Raw genomic sequence first — 23,480 nt, forward strand, 5'->3', positions numbered from 1 at the left:
TCACTCGTGTAGCGTGCGCGTGCACGTACACGTACGTCGTGGTGTGTTTACGTTCAGCCAGTCAGTGGAGCCATTAAGAACTGCAGCTCTTTAAAAAAATGTTCTTGGTGTAAATTGAGATTTGGACACATTTTCTAAAGTTTGAAAATGCGAGGATTTTGTGATCTGTCAACATGCACTGAGGAGAGTTCAAAGGCTTTATCCAAGCTGTCTGAGACAAGGAGCTTTGATGCAAAGGCTTGCTAGCAAAGAAACTTTTTAGCTTGACGCTTTGATTCAGCTTTGACACAGCGACAGGTATTATGTTCACTTTGTTAAAAGCTCCCTTGTGTGTGTGGCTTCGTGTGATGTCCTCTTCTGGCCAGCGGCTGACTTTCTATGGCTGTATTTCTGTGGCTGTTGTCTAGCGTCGGCGTTAGCCTTCTTCTGTCCTTTGGCTGCTAGCTGATGTGTAGCTATAGTTATTGCCTCCCTGTGGTGGAAAAAGTATTGAAATCGTTTAACGGTAAGTTGCATTTTCCATGACACATCAAAAAAAAAATCTATTTTCAAATATGTTCCTTTGATAGAAATAATGTAGCCAGTAAACAAATTTACACGAACGTTGATCATACTACCTACAAACATTCAACTGTATTTTTTTTTTTTTTTTGCAAGGCGGTATTATAATATAAATTGAACCACCTATCCATATAATTACAATATTTAAATCGCATTTTCATATATATTCTCAAGTAAGAATACCATTTCATGTCATTTAGATTCTTGGAGTGGTTTGAGAGCACTGGAAGACTCTCAATGCAGCATGGCTCCCAAGGACATCATGACCAACTCCCACGCCAAGTCCATCCTCAATGCCATGAACTCTCTCCGCAAGAGCAACACACTGTGCGATATAACTTTAAGGGTGGAAAATGGTCAGTTTCCAGCTCACAGGATTGTCTTAGCTGCCTGCAGTGACTATTTCTGTGCCATGTTCACCAGTGAGGTAACCATCAAACTGATCATCATAAAGCCTGTTATACAGTTTACAATTCCAATGAAAGAGACCTATAAAGGACAGAAATAAGGCAATTTAGCTTTATATTATTGTTTGTTAGCTTTCAGAAAAGGGGAAATCATTTGTGGACATTCAGGGACTCACAGCATCAACTATGGAGATCCTGCTGGATTTTGTGTACACAGAGACAGTGCTGGTTACTGTGGAGAATGTTCAAGAACTCCTACCAGCAGCGTGCTTGCTTCAACTTAAAGGTTACTGTTAAAATTATACTGGCTAAATCAGCGGTTAAAGATGTGTGCGTCTCCAGTAACACATGTTTTTTTTCAGGGGTGAAAAGAGCGTGTTGTGAATTTTTGGAGAGTCAACTCGACCCGTCAAACTGCCTGGGCATACGTGACTTTGCTGACACCCACAATTGTCTCGACTTGATGCAAGCTGCCGAGCTCTTTTCCCAAAAGCATTTCTCTGAGGTGGTTCAGCACGAGGAGTTCATGCTTCTGAGCCAGACAGAAGTAGAAAAGCTCATAAAATGTGATGAAATCCAGGTGAGAAAAAAGGGGGATTATGTTTTTTGTGTCATAACCACAGTTGCTGGAAACGTCAAATATAAGCCGTTATAAGATGTTTGCTCTTAAAGGCCTACTGAAACCCACTACTACCCACCATGCAGTCTGATAGTTTATACATCAATGATGAAATATTAACATTGCAACACATGCCAATACGGCCCTTTTAGTTTACTAAAATGCAATTTTAAATTTCCCGGGACTTTTTTCTTGAAAACGTCGCGTAATGATGACGTGTACGCGTGACATCACGGGCTGTTATGAATATGAGCGCTGCGTACACACACAGCTAAAAGTCGTCTGCTTTAACGGCATAATTACTGAATCTTTTGCAAGATTCAGCAATTTATTGACTTCTTCAATAAATATTGGAGAAGTCAAAGTAGAAAGACGGAGTTGGGAAGCTTTAGCAACACAAACACACATTCCTTGTTTAAAATTCACGGAGGTGAAAATTTAGTATGGATCAGACATGGATCCCAACTACATGTCAACCAGCAGGTTTCGGTGAGAAAATTGGGGTTAAAAAGTCGCCTCTTACCGGATATCACCTGAGCTTGCGCCTCCCGTACAGCTGCCGTCGACTTCCCTGAGACACTGCGCGTCAACACCCGGCCGTGGATGTACACATCCGACTATCAGGTACAGTTAAACTCACTAAAACGCTAGCAACACAATAGAAGGATAAGGGATTTCCCAGAATTATCCTAGTAAATGTGTCTAAAAACATATGAATCCGTCTCAATGCAACGCGATTGCAATCGCGTTTTTTTTTTTTTTCTAGTCCGTCGCTATCAATATCCTCAAACACGAATCTTTCACCCTCGCTCAAATTAATGGGGAAATTGTCGTTTTCTCAGTCTGAATGGCTGTTTTTATTGGAGGCTCGCATTAAAATCAATGTGAATATATGAGAACTCAACATGTGACATCATCGTCTGCGACTTCCGGTAGAGGCAGGGCTTTACTCCACTTGCGAACTTTATCGTGGATGTTCTCTACTAAATCCTTTCAGCCTAAATATGGCAATATCGCAAAATGATCAGGTATGACACATAGAATGGACCTGCTATCCCCGTTTAAATAAGAAAATCGAATTTCAGTAGGCCTTTAAAGCTTAATATGAATGGCTACTTATGTTGAGACTTTTGTTTTAATTGTCAGAGCCAAACTGTCACAGTTCTCCTGTTGTAAGACAAAACCCTGAGTACGGAGAAAGAAAAGCAAGTATAAACCGGCCGTGGTCTCAGCCTGTTCGCCCACAGTTCCCACTGTTGCATATTATTACCGATTGCAGTCACATTGAAATTGCAGTGAAGAAAAGCAAGTTTTAAGTGCTCAGGAAATTCCTGTCCTCAACCACATGCCTCCTTTGCAAAAACTAAGTTATGATCACACAATGATTTATAAAATAGCTCACTTAAGACATTTCAGCTCGTCATGTATCTTGTGGGGAAAAAAAATAGCAAAACATTGAGTTTATTTTTGTTGTATTGCCCCAAAGAAAATTTGTCTCTGGAAATAAGAACAATTGCCTAAAAATGATCGTTGTCCTCAAGCATGGACATAATTTATTTTGGCGGCAACAGAGTTTATCATAATTTTCAATCAACTTTCAATTGTTTTAATGTCAGCTTTAACTCCAGTCAAAGTGAGTAATGGTTTTACATTGACATTTTTATAGTTTAATATTTTATTAATATTTTATTATTACTATTGACTTGTATTTGTCAAGACAAACATTCAGAGACATAATTTCTTCTGTTGTGTGTTTTGTTTCTAGGTGGATTCAGAGGAGCCTGTATTTGAAGCTGTGCTAAACTGGGTCAAACACAACCGAAAAGAGAGAGAGCCACATTTGCCAGACATGCTGGTGTTCGTCCGAATGCCCCTGCTGACCCCGCGCTACATTACGGATGTCATTGATGCCGAGGTGAGACCCGCCACAGGTTCTTTTCGTTAACAAATATGTGCCGATGCATTTGGCATAGTCAAGCACGCTCTGGCACGTATTAGCCCCTTGTACGCAGCAGCCTGCCGTGTCGAGACCTTGTTGATGAAGCAAAGAAATTCCATCTGAGACCAGAGCTGAGGAGCGAGATGCAAGGCCCGCGCACACAAGCTAGATTAGGTTAGCAGTCTTGGTGTTAGTTTTCGTTGCATCCTGTTTGTCATCCACACTGCTGTTTACACCAACAATGGTTTCTGCTATTTGTTCAGGTGCTAAAGAAATCCTTCTGGTCATTGGTGGATTTGGCAGCCAACAATCACCAATTGACGTAGTTGAGAAATATGACCCGAAAACGCGAGAGTGGAGCTTTCTTCCAGTAAGTTTATAATTGAAACAACTATCCTGGCAAGTATCTACACAGTCAAACCTTAGTGTTCGTACACCTCACTTTTCGTATAATTCAACCAAAAATAAAGCCTGTTTTTTGTACACAGTCTCGGTTATAGGATAGGATAGGATTGGATACTTTATACGTCCCACAAAGAGAAAAATATGTTGCAGTGCAGATGCAAAAAGTCCACAAAGATAATATTAAAAAACACATTAGAACAAGAAGGAAACCTCAAAGGACATATAGGATATTAAAGGAGTACAGCGCTGATGCAACCACCTGCCACTTTAGAGAGGCCATTTGTTCATACAGTTCTTTTTATTTTAAATATTTTAATTTTTTCTTAAAAAAATTTGTTTCTCTACTTGGGATGTGCCCCCGGCTGATGTAACATTTGGTTGGGAAGCGCATAATAAATGAAAATAACATAACATAACAAAGTAAAACACAACGAAAAAAATAAAATTTAGCAATAAATAATAGATATTGCGCACATACGATTGCGATTATGATTGTGTAGACTGCACGTCGGATTTGTGTAGACTGCACGCTGGAAGTGGTCTCTCTAATGAGCCTTTGAAAGCGGTAATCAATAAAATTATACAAATTACTAAAATACCCAAGTAAAAGTAAGAAGTATTTTGCAATAAACCTACCTGTACTCCGACAAGTACAATTTATCCAAAAAGTTACTGAAGTAAACAAACCGTGTACATGTAGGAGGGTGTTAAAATACAATAGACTTTATTTGTCCCACAATGGGAAAATTATGTGGTTGCAGTGCAGTGGGATAGGTTCCAGCACCCTGCAAGCCCGAGATGGACAGGCGGTAGAAATGGATGGCTAGACAGTGCAGAATCAAAAAGTCCACAAGAAATAAGGTAAAACACATGCAAACAAGAGGGAAACATTGAAAGATCACTGAGCGGATGTAGCCAGCTGCCACTTTCCAGCTGCAAAAGTGAAACGACAAAAAAAGAGCAATAAATGATACATATTGGGCACATACGATTACACTGTACAAAGGCACGCAACGCAGTCTCAGACAGAGGCAGCTCTCTTGGTTGCTTTGTTCGTTTGTGTTTAATATGTATATTTGATAGCAGTTTTAGTTTTTTTGTTGTTTAACTTTGTATGTAGAAATAGCGCTACTAAAGTGGCAGCTGGTTGCATCAGCTCTGCTCTTTTTAAGCCGTTTTATGTCCTGTGTGTTCTTTTTAGCTTCCCCTCTTGTTTTCATGTGTTTTACCTGGGTTTGGTTCACCTTTTGCATCTACACTGCAACCACATGATTTCCCCATTGGAGGATGAACAAAGTCTATATCCTATTCTATACTAACAAAACAACCAAGAGAGCCAACTACGTCCCAGGCTGCCCACTAGCTCTCAGCCCGATCCACGCTTATGAGCGAGAATCCATCCTGGGTAACCGAAGTGTCCAATGCATGCTCATTAGGCCAGGGCTCCTTTAAACTCGTCCAACCTGACGCTCAACTCTAGCTCCGCAGGCCGGTCTATTCCTCCGCATCGCCTATGGTTTTATTTATACGGACTACGGTGTGGCTGAGAGCCAGCAGCTGGTTTCTGGTGCAAAACTCCCCTGAGGTGTATCTGAGAGTTTACAAAAAAGCACCAAAAAGCACGGCACCGCAGTCAACCAGAAGGCAAAAAACATGTGAAAACAAGGAAAATATAAATCATTTTCTTTTTTTCATTCATGCTCATCAGCTGCAATTTTTTACAATATCGCTAATGAGCACATTGTTTTTGCAGAACATTGCAAGGAAAAGGCGTTACGTTGCCACAGTGTCTCTCCATGATCGGGTTTATGTGATTGGAGGTTATGATGGACGGTCAAGGCTCAGCTCTGTGGAGTGTCTGGACTACACGGCAGACGAGGATGGTGTGTGGTACACTGTTGCTACCATGAATGTGCGGCGTGGCCTCGCTGGCGCCACAACTCTTGGAGGTGAGCTTTTGTGTAACCCATCGTACACAGAAATTAGTAAAAACTTATTTAATTGTATTTTTCCTCCATCAGACATGATCTATGTTGCTGGTGGCTTTGATGGCAGCAGACGCCACACAAGCATGGAACGATATGACCCTAATATTGACCAGTGGAGCATGCTGGGAGATATGCAGACAGCTAGAGAAGGTGCTGGTCTGGTAGTGGCCAGTGGACTGATATACTGTCTGGGTAGGACACACTTTGTTGTCTCTCTTGAGTCACGTTCATTGAATTATGAAAACTCTTTAATATTTCCTCAAAGGTGGATATGACGGACTCAATATACTGAATTCAGTAGAGCGGTATGACCCCCACACAGGCCACTGGACAAGTGTTACCCCGATGGCCACAAAGCGCTCGGGTGGGTTCCCAGGATGCGAATTACAGGTGCGGAATGTGTGAACAACTATAATGTTGTGTTGTTTCAGGGGCCGGTGTGGCTTTACTCAATGACCACATATATGTGGTTGGAGGCTTTGATGGTGTTTCGCACCTCGACTCTGTTGAGGTCTATAACATCAGAACAGACTATTGGACCACTGTGACCAGTATGACCACTCCTCGATGCTATGTAGGAGCAACTGTCCTCAGAGGACGCCTCTATGCCATTGCTGGGTAAGGTTTTCCCAGTGTTTTAACAATCAAAGTTTACTTATGTAGCCCTTAATCACAAGTGCCTCGAAGGGGTGCACAAAACGCAATGTCTACATTTGCACTGTAGGCCGAAGTGGCCCAAATCTAATTCATTTTTAAATCATATTTTTTTCTGGCTGACTGTTTACATTGAGAGTAAAATGTGATTCCTATTAGTGGAAAAAACATGACACCAATGTCATGTTTTTCCTTTTCCGGTAGTTTGCAGCATTACTTATGTAGAATGTAACATACTGTACATACATACACATGAGGTAAATATGTCTGTGTAAATGCTGTTTATCCAACAATGTCATGTTTAGCACTTGCTAGAGGTAAATAGAAAAGGTGATCCCAAGAAATGACAGTTGAAGGCTGTTAAAATATTATACCTCACCTATTGTTTAAATAGTTGTCATGTGGATTAAGCTGTATGTTGATTTATTAAAAAATGTTTAGTTTTTAATTCATGTTCCCCGCAGTTCAGTGTTAAACCAAAATATTAGGAAGTTCACAATCTAATATGTGAAGTGAAGTGAATTGTGTGTGTGTGTGTGTGAGTGTATATATATATATATATATATATATATATATAGCGCTTTGCTCTAGTGGCTTAAAGCGCTCTACATAGTGAAACCCATTATCTACAAACCCGTTTCCATATGAGTTGGGAAATTGTGTTAGATGTAAATCTAAACGGAATACAACTATTTGCAAATCCTTTTCAACCCATATTCAATTGAATGCACTACAATAACAAGATATTTGATGTTCAAACTCATAAACCTTATTTTTTATGCAAATAATAATTAACTTAGAATTCCATGGCTGTAACACATGCCAAAGAAGTTGGGAAAGGGCATGTTCAACTCTGTGTTACATCACCTTTTCTTTTAACAACACTCAATAAACGTTTGGGAACTGAGGCGACACATTTTTGAAGCTTTTCAGGTTGAATTCTTTCTCATTCTTGCTTGATGTACTGTTTAAGTTGTTCAACAGTCCGGGGTCTCTGTTGTCATAGTTTAGGCTTCAACATTTTCAATAGCAGACAGGTCTGGACTACAGGCAGTCCAGTCTGTTACCCACACGCTTTACTATGAAGCCACGCTGTTGTAACACGTGGTGTGGCATTGTCTTCCTGAAATAAGCAGGGGCGTCCATGATAACGTTGCTTGAATGGCAGTATATGTTGTTCCAAAACCTGTATGTACCTTTTCAGCATTAAAGGTGCCTTCACAGATGTGTAAGTTACCCATGCCTTGGCCACTAATGCACCCCCATACCATCACAGATGCTGGCTTTTGAACTTTGCGTCTACAACAATACGGATGGTTCTTTTCCTCTTTGTTCCCGAGGACACAAATGTCCACAGTTTCCAAAAACAATTTGAAATGTGGACTCGTCAGACCACAGATCACTTTTCCACTTTGCATCAGTCCATCTTAGATGATCTCGGGCCCAAAGAAGCCGGCGGCGTTTCTGGATGTTGTTGATAAATGGCTTTCGCTTTGCATAGTAGAGCTTTAATGAGCACTTACAGAAATAGCAACAAACTGTATTTAGTGACAGTAGTTTTCTGAAGTGTTCCTGAGCCCATCTGGTGATATCCTTTAGAGATTGATGTCGTTTTTTGATACAGTGCAATCTGAGGGATCGAAGGTCACGGTCATTCAATGTTGGTTTCCGGCCATGCCACTGGAGTGATTTCTCCAGATTCTCTCAACATTTTGATGATATTATGGATTCTCCAGATTCTCTGAACATTTTGATGATATTATGGACCGTAGATGTTGAAATCCCTAAATTTTTTTGCAATTGCACTTTGAGAAACGTTGTTCTTAAACTGTTTGACTATTTGCTCACGCAGTTGTGGACAAAGGGGTGTACCTCGCCCCATCCTTTCTTGTGAAAGACTGAGCATTTTTTGGGAAGCTGTTTTTATACCCAATCATGGCACCCACCTGTTCCCAATTAGCCTGCACACCTGTGGGATGTTCCAAATAAGTGTTTGATGAGCATTCCTCAACTTTATCAGTATTTATTGCCACCTTTCCCAACTTCTTTGTCACGTGTTGCTGGCATCAAATTCTAAAGTTGATGATTATTTGCAAAAATTAAATGTTTATCAGTTTGAACATCAAATATGTTGTCTTTGTAGCATATTGAACTGAATATGGGTTGAAAATGATTTGCAAATAATTGTATTCCGTTTATATTTACATCTAACACAATTTCCCAACTCATATGGTTTGTAAGTTACATTTAAACCAGTGTGGGTGGTACTGGGAGAAGGTGGGTAAAGTATTTTGCCCAAGGACACAGTGGCAAAATACGTTTGGGATAAAATTTTATATATATCAAATTTTATATAAAGCGGCTTGTCATCCAATAATTTAGATTTGACATGTGCTTCTTTATGCAAAAAACAGTGTGTTAGAGTTCCAGATCAATTTTTATTATCATTGGGTTCCCTCCGGGTACTCCGGCTTCCTCCCACCTCCAAAGACATGCACCTGGGGATAGGTTGATTGGCAACACTAAATTGGCCCTAGTGTGTGAATGTGAGTGTGAATGTTGTCTGTCTATCTGTGTTGGCCCTGCGATGAGGTGGCGACTTGTCCAGGGTGTACCCTGCCTTCCGCCCGATTGTAGCTGAGATAGGCACCAGCGCCCCCCGTGACCCCGAAAGGGAATAAGCGGTAGAAAATGGATGGATGGATATTTCATCTGCTAGCTCTTACTATATTTGATCACACTGTGCCTCTTTTCTGGTTGTTTTAGATACGACGGGAACTCTCTACTCAGCAGCATTGAATGTTACGACCCGGTTATTGACTCCTGGGAGGTGGTTACCTCCATGGTGACGCAGCGGTGCGATGCAGGAGTCTGTGTTCTACGAGAAAAGTGATCTCTACCTGAGAACTCAAAGAACCACAAGTGGCGTTAAGGATAGGCAGCAAGAATGTGATTCAATGCTACGAAAATGAAGCTGGACCTTTTGCCATGAATGCTGCTACAGAGATAGAGCTTGGCTGTGGTCAATCACCAACTGGAGCCCATCGTCATTTGCATGACTCTTTCGTGGCCGTATCCACAGCTGTAATACTGTTTTTTTCAATTTGTCCTCCAAGTGCAATATATTTGTACACATCATCGGAAAACATGAACAATGGAGAGCTGCTATGCGCCTTTAAACTCTGGCTACATCGTGGGGTGAACATTCATAGTGCCTCTTGTTAATGCGCCATTTGCTTACTTAGAAATGCAAAGACTTGGCAAATGCTATTGATTAAAATTGCTTTTTGAAACCTCTTAATAAAATGTTTTCATTCATGTTAGAGATGAATATTGTTTTCAAATAACTGAATTGTACCAGTTAGATTATTTTCTTGAAAATGACAAACATCCGAAGTGCATGTCATTTGTTTCCTGCTCAATCATTTCCGTTTAAATATGTAACTTCACTATTGCTTAAAAAGTTAATAAACACACCCAATTGACACTTGATATCATCTTAGCTTTATGTTTAATGTAATGCAGCACCAGTCCAGAAACTCATTTGTCATGTTGACTTCCAACTCCTACTACCCATAGTATTGTTTTTGACTATTGATTACACTGTATATGATCATTATTGCCTGGTGAAAAATGTAATTGGGGCCTTAAACTCCTCAATAATTATCACTCAACATTTAAAGAAAAAAAATTCTATGGATTTAAAATAAACAAATAGGGAATAATTGAAGGAAGAAGTTTATTAAAAAAAATATAGCATTTACATGTACCATTACTTTAAAAAAAATAAAACTAATTTCAAATAATTAAATCAAATTATTATTAGATCAAATAATTTCACCCAAATGCAGCTGAGATAGGCTCCAGATGGATGGATAGATAGATGAAAATAACTTGCAATTGGTATCGGTAACTTTAAAAATACCAAATTCTGAGTTTGGACTCGAGATGCTTTGCTATATTTTACTGTAGTCACCTTTACTTGCATTTTTTGTTTATGGTCGAGTGTGTTTATCTTTAGTAAGTGAAAGACATTTTTTACTTAGTCTTGAGGTCTGACCTATGAATGATGTTTTGTGTGTTTTCATAATCATTTTCATGGTGAAGAAAAAAAACATTTACTGCATTCAGTGCATCCAGAAAGTACTCACAGCGCCTCACTTTTTCCACATGTTGTTTTGTTACAGCCTTATTCCAAAATGGAATGAGTTTATTGTGTCCTCAAAATTCTACAAACAATAACCCATAATGACAATACGAAGTTCCATCCATCCATTTCCTTCCGCTTATTCCCTTTGGGGTTAAGGGCGGCCCTGGTGCCTATCTCAGCTACAATCGGGCGGAAGGCGGGCTACACCCTGGACAAGTCGCCACCTCATCGCAGATTTTTTTCGAAACAAAATATGCAAATGTATTAAAAAGAAAATACAAAAAAATCACATGTACAGAGACATGCTGGATGAAAACCAATGCTTCACATCCAACCTGATGGAGGTTGAGATGTGTGTCAAAGAGGAATTGGCAAAGACGAATGGGCGAAACTGCCCAAAGATAGGTGTGTCCAGCTGGAGGCATAATATTCATAAATTTGAGGCTGTAGTTGCTGCCAAATGTGCATCAACAAAGTATTGAGCAAAGGCTGTGAATACATGCGTGCAAGTATTATTTTGGTATGTTTTTTTTTTAAATTTTTCATAAATTAGCAAAAATTGTAAAAATGTTCAATAAAAAAAATCATAGTCTTTATGGGGTATTGTCTGTAGAATTTTAAGAACAAAATGAATGTATTCCATTTTGGAATGAGGGTGTAATATAAAAAAATATGGGGGAAATGATTCGCAAATCCTCAATAACTACAAGAACAAGACAGCCAGATTAGAAAACTTTTTTTGGGTTATTCTGGAATTACATTCTCTCATGAAACTAACTTGTATCAGAATTAGGGACAAAAACAACTTTAATACCACGTCCTGTTTTAAACAAGGACAGTTGTTGATATGTGCATGTGTAACTTTAAACAACACTGATAAATGCTGACTGAAGTAAAATACGGAATATGTGTATAGGGCTCCATACACTTAATTTCATATTGCTCACTTTCAGATAAATGTATTTAAACTTGAATGGTTAAGAATCCTACGATAAAACTACCAGCAAGTGAAATTAGCTGGCAAGGATTTTCATCCACGTACAGTAGTACCTCATTTTGTGTTTTTTTGACAAAGCTCTTAACTCAAAACATTTGTACGTCAGACACATCCTGAAATTGATTTAATTGGGGCTTGACCCCCTATAAACATCAGAGTTTTATTTTTTAATTTATTTTTTATTAACTTTTACAGACAAAATATATTTTCTGAAAATTGAAAAGAATAGAATGAACTACAAACAGCTGTAGTAGTTTCATGAAGTAATACAATAATAATGTACAGCCTTTACATTGGAAAATGGACTTCTACAGTATCTCCTTCCATCTGCGTCACTGTCATAGACAGCATCAGCAGCTTTTCCATATTTCATCAATAAATGTCCAACGTTTGGATACTGTATTATTTTAACATCCTTGGCTGATGTTTGACTCACTTTGCTTCAGTATGGTGCAGACCAGCAGTGATACATTCAAATTGCTTCACGGTGGCAGAGGGGTTAGTGCGTCTGCCTCACAATACGAAGTTCCTGCAGTCCTGGGTTCAAATCCAGGCTCGGGATCTTTCTGTGTGGAGTTTGCATGTTCTCCCCGTGAATGCGTGGGTTCCCTCCGGGTACTCCGGCTTCCTCCCACTTCCAAAGACATGCACCTGGGGATAGGTTGATTGGCAACACTAAATTGGCCCTAGTGTGTGAATGTGAGTGTGAATGTTGTCTGTCTATCTGTGTTGGCCCTGCGATGAGGTGGCGACTTGTCCAGGGTGTACCCTGCCTTCCGCCCGATTGTAGCTGAGATAGGCGCCAGCGCCCCCCGCGACCCCGAAAGGGAATAAGCGGTAGAAAATGGATGGATGGATGCTTTGCCAAGTTAGCGACACACTCGGTCATGTTTTTGGTGATTTTTTTTTTTTTTTTTAATTCAATAAGTATGAGTCACTTCTTCTCAGAACTATCCTTCACACTCATGTTCTTCCTTCACATGCTTGTGAAAATTAAGTTATGTCGATCTCTGGCCGTAAGCTATTGCTAGTGAGTAAGACCAAATGTTTCGGTCTGAAGTTACGGAATTCCCTTAGACATTTGCTACGCCAACTAATGGCGGGGATATTTGTAACGTAAACTTTTGAGTGCAACCTATCCTCAAGCATAACCATTACCCTAGAACAGGGGTGTCAAACTCAAATACAGAGTGGGCCAAAATTTTAAACTGAAGAAAGCCGCGGGCCAAGGTTGAACAAATTAACCTTTTAATAGGGACCCAAACAAGTTTTGCATTGAATATTGAACGAGCAAGGCTTGTATAACTTTATAGTGACATGCAAAGTCGATTTTCAAATATTGTAGCATCCCGGAAGAGTTAGTGCTGCAAGGGGGTCTGGGTATTTGTTCCGTTGTGTTTATGTTGGGGTACGGTGCGGATGTTCTCCCTAAATGTGGTTGTCATTCTTGTTTGGTGTGGGTTCACAGTGTGTCGCATATTTGTAACGGTGTTAAGGTTGTTTATACGGCCACCCTCAGTGTGACCTGTATGGCGGTTGACCAAGTATGTTTTGCATTCACTTGTTTGTGTGTAAAGTCCGCATATAGAATGTGACTGGGCCGACACAATGTTTGTATGGAAAAAAGCGGACGGGACGACAGGTTGTAGAGGACGTTGAATGCAGTGCCTTTAAGACACGTCCCCAATGATGTTGTTTGGGTGGAAATCTAGAGAAATTCGGGAGAATGGTTGCCCCGGGTGATTTTCGGCAAGGGCACTGAAATTCGGGAGTCTCCCGGGAAAATCGGGAGGGTTGGTAAGTATGAGTATTAGCGGTGAATGCGGTGTTATAATACCGGCGGGCCAGCTCTAATGTTAATTTGATATTGCCTCAAGTGCCAAATTAAATTACACGGTGGGCCAAATTTGGCCCGTGGGCCAGAGTTTGACACCCATGCCCTAGAAGAAGCTCTTATCCCAAAACTATTTTAAGTTGAGGTACAACACAATTAAAATCTATTATCCAAATACCATTGACCCGCTGAGCAAAATCAACAAACAGTATATTATAACAACGTCAGTGATTACAGAGAGAAGGTGAAACATCTGGTTGACTGGTGCAGAACCAACAACCTGGTCCTGAACAACGACAAGACTAAGGAGATCATCGTCGACTTCAGGAAGCACCAGTTCAGCCACAATCCACTCTTCGTCAACGGCACAGTGGTGGAGATCGTAAGCAGCACCAAGTTGCTGGGGTTGCAGATAACTGACAATATGACCTGGTCCCTACACGTCAGAGCTCTTGTAAAAAGAGCTCAGCAGCGCATGCACTTTTTGCGTCGGATGAAAAGAGCACAACTCTCTTCCCTCATTCTCACCACATTCTACAGAGGTACTACAGAGAGCCTACTGACCAACTGCATCTCTGTCTGGACTGGAGCCAGCAGTTCCTCAGACCGGAAGTCTCTGCAGAGAGTGGTGAGGACGGCGGAAAAGATAATCGGAACTCCTCTTCCTCTTATCCAGGAAATTGCAAAAAGCCGCTGCCTGACCAGGGCGTGGTCGGCGGCGGGAGGGGCGTGGTTAAGAGGGGTGGAGTATATTTATGGCTAGATTTACCAAGTCAAGTATTTATATTTATATTTATATATATATATATATATATATATATATATAGAGAGAGAGAGAGAGAGAGAGAGAGAGAGAGAGAGAGAGAGAGAGAGAGAGAGAGAGAGAGAATTCAAGTATTTATATATATATATATATATATATATATATATATATATATAAATACTTGAATTTCAGTGTTCATTTATTTACAAAATTACACACACATAACACTCATCTACTCATTGTTGAGTTAAGGGTTGAATTGTCCATGCTTGTTTCTCAACATTGCTGTTTACGGCAGACAAACTGCTTTACAATAGACAAAAACAGACTACTGTTTTTGTGTGTTGTTCCCGCGCTGGGAGGACGTTAATGAAGCTGCCTAACAATAAACCCACATAAGAAACCAACAACTCGCCCTGGATCATTCTACAGTTATAACGTCATTGGGCAAACATGCTGTTTATATTGTGGGTAAGCGGACGTGAAAACAGGCTGTCGACACGTCACTCAGGTCCGCATGGAGCTGGAGAGAGATTTTCGGGAGAAAATTTGTCCCGGGTGATTTTCGGGACTGCGATGAGGTGGCGACTTGTGCAGGGTGTACACCGCCTTCCGCCCGATAGTGGCTGAGATAGACGCCAGCGCCCCCCGCAACCCCAAAAGGGAATAAGCGGTAGAAAAATGGATGGATGGATGGGTTTTTGGGAGAAGCGCTGAATTTCGGGAGTCTCCCAGAAAATCCGGGAGGGTTGGCAAGTATGATAATTATTGTAACACGGCTAGGTAACATAAGCACATCAGTCTAGCAGATTGCAAAAAGCTGCTGCCTGACCAGGGCTCAGAAAATCAGTAGGCTCCTCCCACCCCCTGCGAGACTCTGGAAAGAGGTTCCGCAGCCTCCGAAGCAGAACCTCCAGGTTCTGTAACAGCTTCTTCCCTCAGGCCATAAGACTCTTGAACGCATCATAATAATCCCCTCAATTCCCTCTAAAAAACGGATTATCTTGCTGAACTATAACAGAAAAATAAAACATACATTCGTAAACGTGGCTGCATATGCAAAAGTGCAATATATTTATCTGTACAGTAATCTATCTATTTACAAACCCTGTTTCCATATGAGTTGGGAAATTGTGTTAAATGTAAATATAAACGGAATACAATGATTTGCAAATCATTTTCAACCCATATTCGTTTGAATATGCTACAAAGACAACAAATTTGATGTTCAAACTGATAAACATTTTTTTTTTTTTTTGCAAATAATCATTAACTTTAGAATTTGATCCCAGCAACACGTGACAAAGAAGTTGGGAAAGGTGGCAATAAATACTGATAAAGTTGAGGAATGCTCATCAAACACTAATTTGGAACATCCCACAGGTGTGCAGGCTAATTGGGAACAGTTGGGTGCCATGATTGGGTATAAAAGCACTTTCCATGAAATGCTAAGTAATTCACAAACAAGGATGGGGTGAGGGTCACCACTTTGTAAGCAAATTGTCGAACAGTTTTAGAACAACATTTTTCAACAAGCTATTGCAAGGCATTTAGGGATTTTACAATCTACGGTCCGTAAAATCATCAAAAAGTTTGGAGAATCTGGAGAAATCACTGCACGTAAGCAATGATATTACGGACTTTTGATCCTTCAGGTGTTACTGAATCAAAAACCGACATCAGTGTGTAAAGGATATCACCACATGGGCTCAGGAACACTTCATAAAACCACTGTCAGTAACTACAGTTGGTCGCTACATCTGTAAGTGCAAGTTAAAACTCTACTATGCAAAGCCAAACCCATGTATCAACAATATCCTGAAACACCGCCGATGGACTGATGCAAAGTGGAAAGGTGTTCTGTGGTCTGATGAGTCCACATTTCAAATTATATTTGGAAACAGAGGACGTGGTGTCCTCCAAAACTAAGAGGAAAATAAACATTCGGATTGTTATAGGCGCAAAGTTGAAAAGCCAGCATCTGTGATGGTATGGGGGTGTATTAGTGCCCAAGGCATTGTTAAGTTACACATCTGTGAAGGCACCATTAATGCTGAAAAGTCCATACAGGTTTTGGAGCAACATATGTTGTCATCCAAGCAACGTTATCATGGACGCCCTTGCTTATTTCAGCAAGACAAGTGTTACAACAGCGTGGCTTCGTAAAAAAAGAGTGCGGGTACTTTCCTTGCCCGCCTGCAGTTCAAACCTGTCTCTCATCGAAAATGTGTGGCACATTATGAAGTGTAAAATACAACAGCGGAGACCCCGGACTGTTTAACGACTGAAGCTCTACATAAAACAAGAATGGGAAAGAATTCCCCTTTCAAAGCTTCAACAATTAGTTTCCTCAGTTCCCAAACATTTATTGAGTGTTGTTAAAAGAAAAGGTGATGTAACACAGTGGTGAACATGCCCTTTCCCAACTACTTTGGCACGTGTTTCAGCCATGAAATTCTAAATTAATTATTATTTGCAAAAAAATAAAGTTTATGAATTTGAACATAAAATATTTTGTCTTTGTAGTGCATATAATTGAACATGCATTGAAAGGGATTTTCAAATCATTGTAGTCCGTTTATATTTACATCTAATACAATTTCCGAACTCATATGGAAACGGGGTTTGTATATATGCACCTTGTTTTGTAAATGCAAACACTCTGCACCTTAATGCTCTTTTATCCTACACTGTCACAAGCTAATGCAACACAATTTTGTTCTTACCTGTATTGTAAAGTTCAAATTTGAAAGACAATAAAGGAAGTCTAAGTCTAAAAGCATCTTACAGAGTCAGTAACATTGGTCACACTAAACCAGGGGTCGGGAACCATTTTGGCTGAGAGAGCCATACAAGCCAAATATTTTAAAAAGTATTTCCGTGAGAGCCATATAATGTTTTTTTTAAGACTGAATACAACCAAATGCGTACATTTTTAAGTAAGACCAACATTTTTAGAGAATAATGAGCCTCTTATTCTTTTTAATAACATTGTTATTCTGAAGCTAACCAACAATAAATAAAATACGTCTTACCATTAATGCGACTTCTTGAACAGGTGCGGTAGAAACCGGATGGAAGCATGAGAATGTTTTATATTTTGACCGTTATTTTTGACACTGTGATTACCAGCGGAATTATTAATTACTTACCGTGTTAAGCAATGTCAGATAAGATTTATCTGAAGGCCAGGTGCAGTCATCAAAAGAGACACATCTGTCTCTAGAGCCATAGGTTCCCTACCCCTGCACGAAAACCGTTCTCAAGCCCTCACTGGAGGGCGAGGCAGGCATAAATACAAGCCTGCGACCAGGTGTGGCCAGGTTGCCAATCAGCGACAGGTGAGGAGAAAAAAGGGCTCAGGGAAACAGACAGGAAGTGGAACTAAAATAAGAGCGATGACCAGGAAATAAACACAAAACTAAGGAAGCATGACAGTACGTGAGACCTGCAGTGACATGGTGTGACAGGTCATCACAGGCAGCATTTTCAAAGATGGATTAAACAGTCATAACTGTGGGACATTATTGAATTAAATTGTAATTCTGCTCTTCTCTCTGCCTGCTCTGCATGTTGAAGTATGATGAATTTGAAGACCAGGAAGAGACAATTAGTGAAAAGTTTAAATTTGTTTTCGTTCACTCAAAAACAAACGTTTTAATCAGGACTGTTTTCTCTGGCTGAAAGCAACCTGTCAAGGTTGTTGCCTCAATATTACCCTAGAAGACAATGCAGCGAAGACTCAATAAACTCCTTTCCTGTCAACAACACCTGTGGAGTTGAACTATGTTCGCTGCGCCTGCAAAGCAACTCCAGGCCTACAGACATAACACACATCATGGACCATGGACTGCCACATATGCACACATAACCCCGGCCCCACCCCACATATTTTGCCACCACTTAATCACCTTGAGGTGTAATGGAAGCCTGGAGCAGCGCCAGAAGGGCTGCAGCTTCGACACCGGATGCCCCATTGTTGCAAGTCTCGTCCTGGTTTCTGTGTTGTAACATGTATATGTGCTTATCAATTTTTTTCCTCACCCCAGACTGACCCCACCTTCCCCACAGAAGCCTAGTCTAGGGTCAACTTTTGTTTATAATCATCCCCTACAACCCCCACTCCCCAACCCCCGGCGTCCACCTTTTCCCACCTGAAACGGGGCACCGCCCAGCGGAGACCCATCAGCGTTCCTGTTCTGTCACCATGTTCAATGTAGGTCTGCTCTTGAACTGTTTTGTGCTGAAAATTTGATTTTGCTGTGCTTTTTCAGTGCAATGACAATATAGTGCTATCCTATCCCATGCTATCCTGTCCAATTATTTAATATCAGGGCATCTCAAAATTCTGTCATAATATTTTTGTAAATCCATAAAAAATCTGTTGATCCCTGAGGTATTTTAAGCTGTGATATTTGAGATATCGATTCAGAAACAATTCAACTTCAACAATACATTACAAAAATTCTTGGAAGAGTACATTTTCACAACGAATTAGAATCATTCCTGTGTTTATGGAGTGAAACGATGATTTCAAAAATAATAATAAAAAGGCTGTTTGTTTGGAGTGTATATTTGTACACTGCATTTACTTCAAGATTCCAATTTTTGTCGTTGTTCGGTTTCTTACAGTTTAGGAACAAAACAGGCGTTTACCACTTTTAGGGAAACAACTTTGTGCTTCTCAACCTCTGCAGTTTAATTTAGTTCACAGAGAGAGTGCATCTCTATTCATGTGGACCAGGCAGGTGTAATAACAGGGAGTGCATGATGGGAGCCTTCTACCTCGATAGGCACTTCCTGGACAAGACCTGTGGAACCAAACTTTCGTGACGAAAGCTGCATTAGGGCGGAAGGCGGCGCACACTCTGGACAGGTCGCCACCTCTTTGCAGAAAATATGGACTATTCATCTATTTTATTAAAAAGCTGATAACTGGTAAACTGATAAATTCAGCAGGCGATCAGTTATTTCCCCCACATCAAGGAGGTCCAATTTTAGCTGCTTCATTTTTTACTAAGTGCTTTGTATTCACAGGTCAGCATCAATAATCAGTATGTAATTGAAGTTTCAGGAGGAGACTTGGTCAGAATCCAGCGGGCATTGTGCATGCAAAGCAACATTACAGCCATCGCTAATCGAGGTCTGGTCTCATATTGACCACAAGTCTGACCTGATGTATGCCAAAAAGGGCCTCTGTCCAATAAGCAATGTCCTATGGTATGAAGGCGAGGGCATGCAGGGCAGGTTTGCTGAACGACCCGGAATCTCTTAAAAAATATCTACATGTAAGAGGGGCTGGGACTGAACAGAATTGACTTTAAAAATGACAATGACTGAGAATATTGAAATTTACATAATTTTCACTCTGAATTTTACAGTACTTTTTACAAAAGTTTTATTATCTGATTGTATCAAGCTGAGCTTATTACGAAGAAATTAAACATTTGGGGTTTGCAGTGGAATTATTTGACTATGGTAGTTTACATTGGGGAAAACATATTTTAAGTTGATTACACATTAACTTATCTTACGCAAATAAACCATGTTGAAAAAGGCGAGGCAGGGCAAGTTTATTTATAGAGCACAATTTGTACACAAGGCAATTCAAAGCGTTTTACAGAAAATTACAGAAAGGCAAAAATGAAAATATCAAATAATCCTGAAAAATAATCATAATTACAATTGAAATCATAAAATAAATCCTCATAAAATAAATCATAATTACAATTAAAATCAGTCGAATAGTGTCCCTAAAATACTTTCTGATGTCAAATGCAAAAATAAATAAAAGTGCCAACGTCGAGACCTAGCTGTCTCACATCTTCTGGGAAGCAACTCAGAAAGACTCTGCTTTTCTCCGTCTTAGATTCCACGCATTGTCGTCAAAACTCTTATGTAGAAAACTCAACTGAAGTAAAGAGTATTTTATAGTAAGTACTCGCATTATTCTCGATTTGAGTAATTTTGGTAGAAAATGGATGGATGGATGTTATGTTTGACGTCAAAAAACAGCCATTTCAAAAGTAGTTCCGGCAGCCTTTTTAAGGTGTTACCTGAATATATATTTATCCGCCCAAGAGTAAACAGAAAATATCCCACGCAAAAACCTATGCGACAAAACTTTGAATAATTGAATCTATTTTATTCACACATTATGCTTTGTCACAACACAATACACATAATAAGCATGTTGCAGTGTGAATTATTACTATAATTGAGCCTACAAACCTGAACAGTTTCAATTGTTTTTTTTTTTAATAACCATTATTAAAAATGACATGAAAACATAACAGCAGTGTAATCCCAGCCACATTGGTGTATGTATGTACATAATGTGTTTTAATTAATCAATATGTTTAAGTTTGAAGCTGGGAACTCATTGTTAAGTGCATAAAGCAACAACAACTAAACCAGTGTTTTTCAACCACTGTGCCGCGGCACACTAGTGTGCCGTGAGATATAGTCTGGTGTGCCGTTGGAGATTATCTAAATTCACCTATTTGGGTTAAATATATTTTTTGCAAACCAGTAATTATTTTCTGCAAATGATGTGTTGTTGTTGAGTGTCTGGACTGTCTGGAGATCGGCAGACTTACCACATTACACTCTTCCATATCAGTAGGTGGCAGCCGGTAGCTTTGTAGATGTCGGAAAGAGCGGGAGCCAGTGTACAGGTAAAAAAGGTTTTTAATGCTTAAACCAAAAATAAACAAAAGGTGAATGCTCCTAAAAAAAGGGATTGAAACTTTGGGAAGGCTATGCAGAACGAAACTAAAACTGAACTGGCTACAAAGTAAACAAAAACAGAATGCTGGACGACAGCAAAGACTAATTACTGTGGAGCAAAGACGGCGTCCACAAAGTACATCTGAACATGACATCTCCAATGTCCACAAAAAGAAGGATAAAAACAACTAAAATATTCTTGATTGCTAATGCAAAGTAGATGTGGGAAATATCGCTCAAAGGAAGACATGAAACTGCTACAGGAAAATACCCAAAAAATAGAAGCGCAAGACAAGGACTAAAACACTACACACAGGAAAACAGCAAAAAACAGGAAAACAGCAAAAAACTCAAAATAAGTCAGGGTGTGTGATGTGACAGGTGGTGACAGTACACCTACTTTGAGACGAGAGCTATATTGGTGCATGGTTGTCGAACTCTGGCCCACGGGCCAAATTTGGCACACCGTGTAATTTAATTTGGCCCTTGAGGCAATATCAAATTAACATTAGAGCTGGCCCGCCGGTATTATAACACCGCATTCACCGCTAATACTCATACTTACCAACCCTCCCGATTTTCCCGGGAGACTCCCGAATTTCAGTGCCCTTGCCGAAAATCCCCCGGGCAACCATTCTCCCAAATTTCTCTCGATTTCCACCCAAACAACATCATTGAGGACGTGTCTTAAAGGCACTGCATTCAACGTCCTCTACAACCTGTCGTCCCGTCCGCTTTTTCTCCATACAAACATTGTGTCGGCCCAGTCACATACTATATGCAGACTTATCAAACAAACAAGTGAATGCAACGCATACTTGGTCAACCGCCATACAGGTCACACTGAGGGTGGCCGTATAAACAACTTTAACACTGTTACAAATATGCACCACACTGTGAACCCACACCAAACAACAATGACAACCACACTTAGGGAGAACATCCGCACTGTAACCCAACATAAACACAACAGAACAAATACCCAGAACCCCTTGCAATACTAACTCTTCCGGGATGCTACAATATTTGAAAATCGATTTTGCATGTCACTATAAAGTTATACAAGCCTTGCTTGTTCAATTTTCAATGCAAAACTTGTTTGGGTCCCTATTAAAAGGTTAATTTGTTCAACCTTGGCCCGCGGCATTGTTCAGTTTAAAATTGTGGCCCACTCTGTATATGAGTTTGACACCCCTGGTTTAAAGTCATATCCAAAAATTGTGACAACAACTTTTTACTGTCAACTCAATCAATCAATCAATCAAATCACAAATGTCTCAAAGGACTGCACAAATCATTACGACTACAACATCCTCGGAAGAACCCACAAAAGGGCAAGGAAAACTCACACCCAGTGGGCAGGGAGAATTCACATCCAGTGGGACGCCAGTGACAATGCTGACTATGAGAAACCTTGGAGAGGACCTCAGATGTGGGCAACCCCCCCCCCTCTAGGAGACCGAAAGCAATGGATGTCGAGCGGGTCTAACATGATACTGTGAAAGTTCAATCCATAGTGGTTCCAACACAGCCGCGAGAGTTCAGTTCAAGCGGATCCAAGACAGCAGCGAGAGTCCCGTCCACAGGAGACCATCTCAAGCGGAGGCGGATCAGCAGCGTAGAGATGTCCCCAACCGATACAGGCGAGCGGTCCATCCTGGGTCCCGACAAGCGGTCCATCCTGGGTCTCGACTCTGGACAGCCAGTACTTCATCCATGGTCATCGGACCGGACCCCCTCCACAAGGGAGGGGGGGACATAGGAGAAAGAAAAGAAGCGGCAGATCAACTGGTCTAAAAAGGAGGTCTATTTAAAGGTTAGAGTATACAGATGAGTTTTAAGGTGAGACTTAAATGCTTCTACTGAGGTAGCATCTCGAACTGTTACCGGGAGGGCATTCCAGAGTACTGGAGCCCGAACGGAAAACGCTCTATAGCCCGCAGACTTTTTTTTTTGGGCTCTAGGAATCACTAATAAGCCGGAGTCTTTTGAACGGAGATTTCTTGCCGGGACATGTGGTACAATACAATCAGCAAGATAGGCTGGAGCTAGACTGTGTAGTATTTTATACGTAAGTAGTAAAACCTTAAAGTCACATCTTAAGTGCACAGGAAGCCAGTGCAGGTGAGCCAGTACAGGCGTAATATGATCAAACTTTCTTGTTCTTGTCAAAAGTCTAGCAGCCGCATTTTGTACCAACTGTAATCTTTTAATGCTAGACATGGGGAGACCCGAAAATAATACGTTACAGTAATCGAGACGAGACGTAACAAACGCATGGATAATGATCTCGGCGTCTTTAGTGGACAAAATGGAGCGAATTTTAGCGATATTACGGAGATGAAAGAAGGCCGTTTTAGTAACGCTTTTAATGTGTGACTCAAAGGAGAGAGTTGGGTCGAAGATAATACCCAGATTTTTTACCGAGTCACCT

General features: G+C 40.4%; 1 protein-coding gene across 2 annotated transcripts; it reads left to right on the forward strand.

Annotated features, from left to right (window-relative positions):
• Positions 1-13: 13 nt before the first annotated feature.
• On the forward strand, positions 14-10,060 carry klhl12 (kelch-like family member 12). 2 transcript variants are annotated; one of them, XM_061904019.1, is made up of 12 exons: positions 14-297; positions 762-988; positions 1,101-1,254; positions 1,331-1,548; positions 3,353-3,502; positions 3,586-3,700; positions 3,790-3,896; positions 5,685-5,880; positions 5,953-6,111; positions 6,185-6,283; positions 6,351-6,537; positions 9,340-10,060. In XM_061904019.1, exons 2-12 carry the CDS (start codon positions 806-808, stop codon positions 9,464-9,466), a joined length of 1,695 nt encoding a protein of 564 aa, XP_061760003.1. In that variant the 5' UTR covers positions 14-297; positions 762-805; the 3' UTR covers positions 9,467-10,060. The 2 variants fall into 2 exon arrangements, with proteins under 2 accessions (XP_061760003.1, XP_061760002.1); XM_061904018.1 differs by lacking the exon at positions 14-297 and adding an exon at positions 348-505.
• The last annotated feature ends 13,420 nt before the right edge of the window (positions 10,061-23,480 follow it).

Source organism: Nerophis ophidion, linkage group LG06, assembly GCF_033978795.1.
Source record: "Nerophis ophidion isolate RoL-2023_Sa linkage group LG06, RoL_Noph_v1.0, whole genome shotgun sequence".
NCBI lineage: Eukaryota > Metazoa > Chordata > Actinopteri > Syngnathiformes > Syngnathidae > Nerophis > Nerophis ophidion.

Coding starts and splice junctions, on each gene's coding strand:
- klhl12 (XM_061904018.1), top strand. CDS start 448: ATGTGTAGCTATAGTTATTGCCTCCCTGTGGTGGAAAAAGTATTGAAA. Junction 506..761: donor AGTATTGAAATCGTTTAACG/GTAAGTTGCATT, acceptor CATGTCATTTAG/ATTCTTGGAGTGGTTTGAGA. Junction 5,881..5,952: donor TGGCGCCACAACTCTTGGAG/GTGAGCTTTTGT, acceptor TTCCTCCATCAG/ACATGATCTATGTTGCTGGT.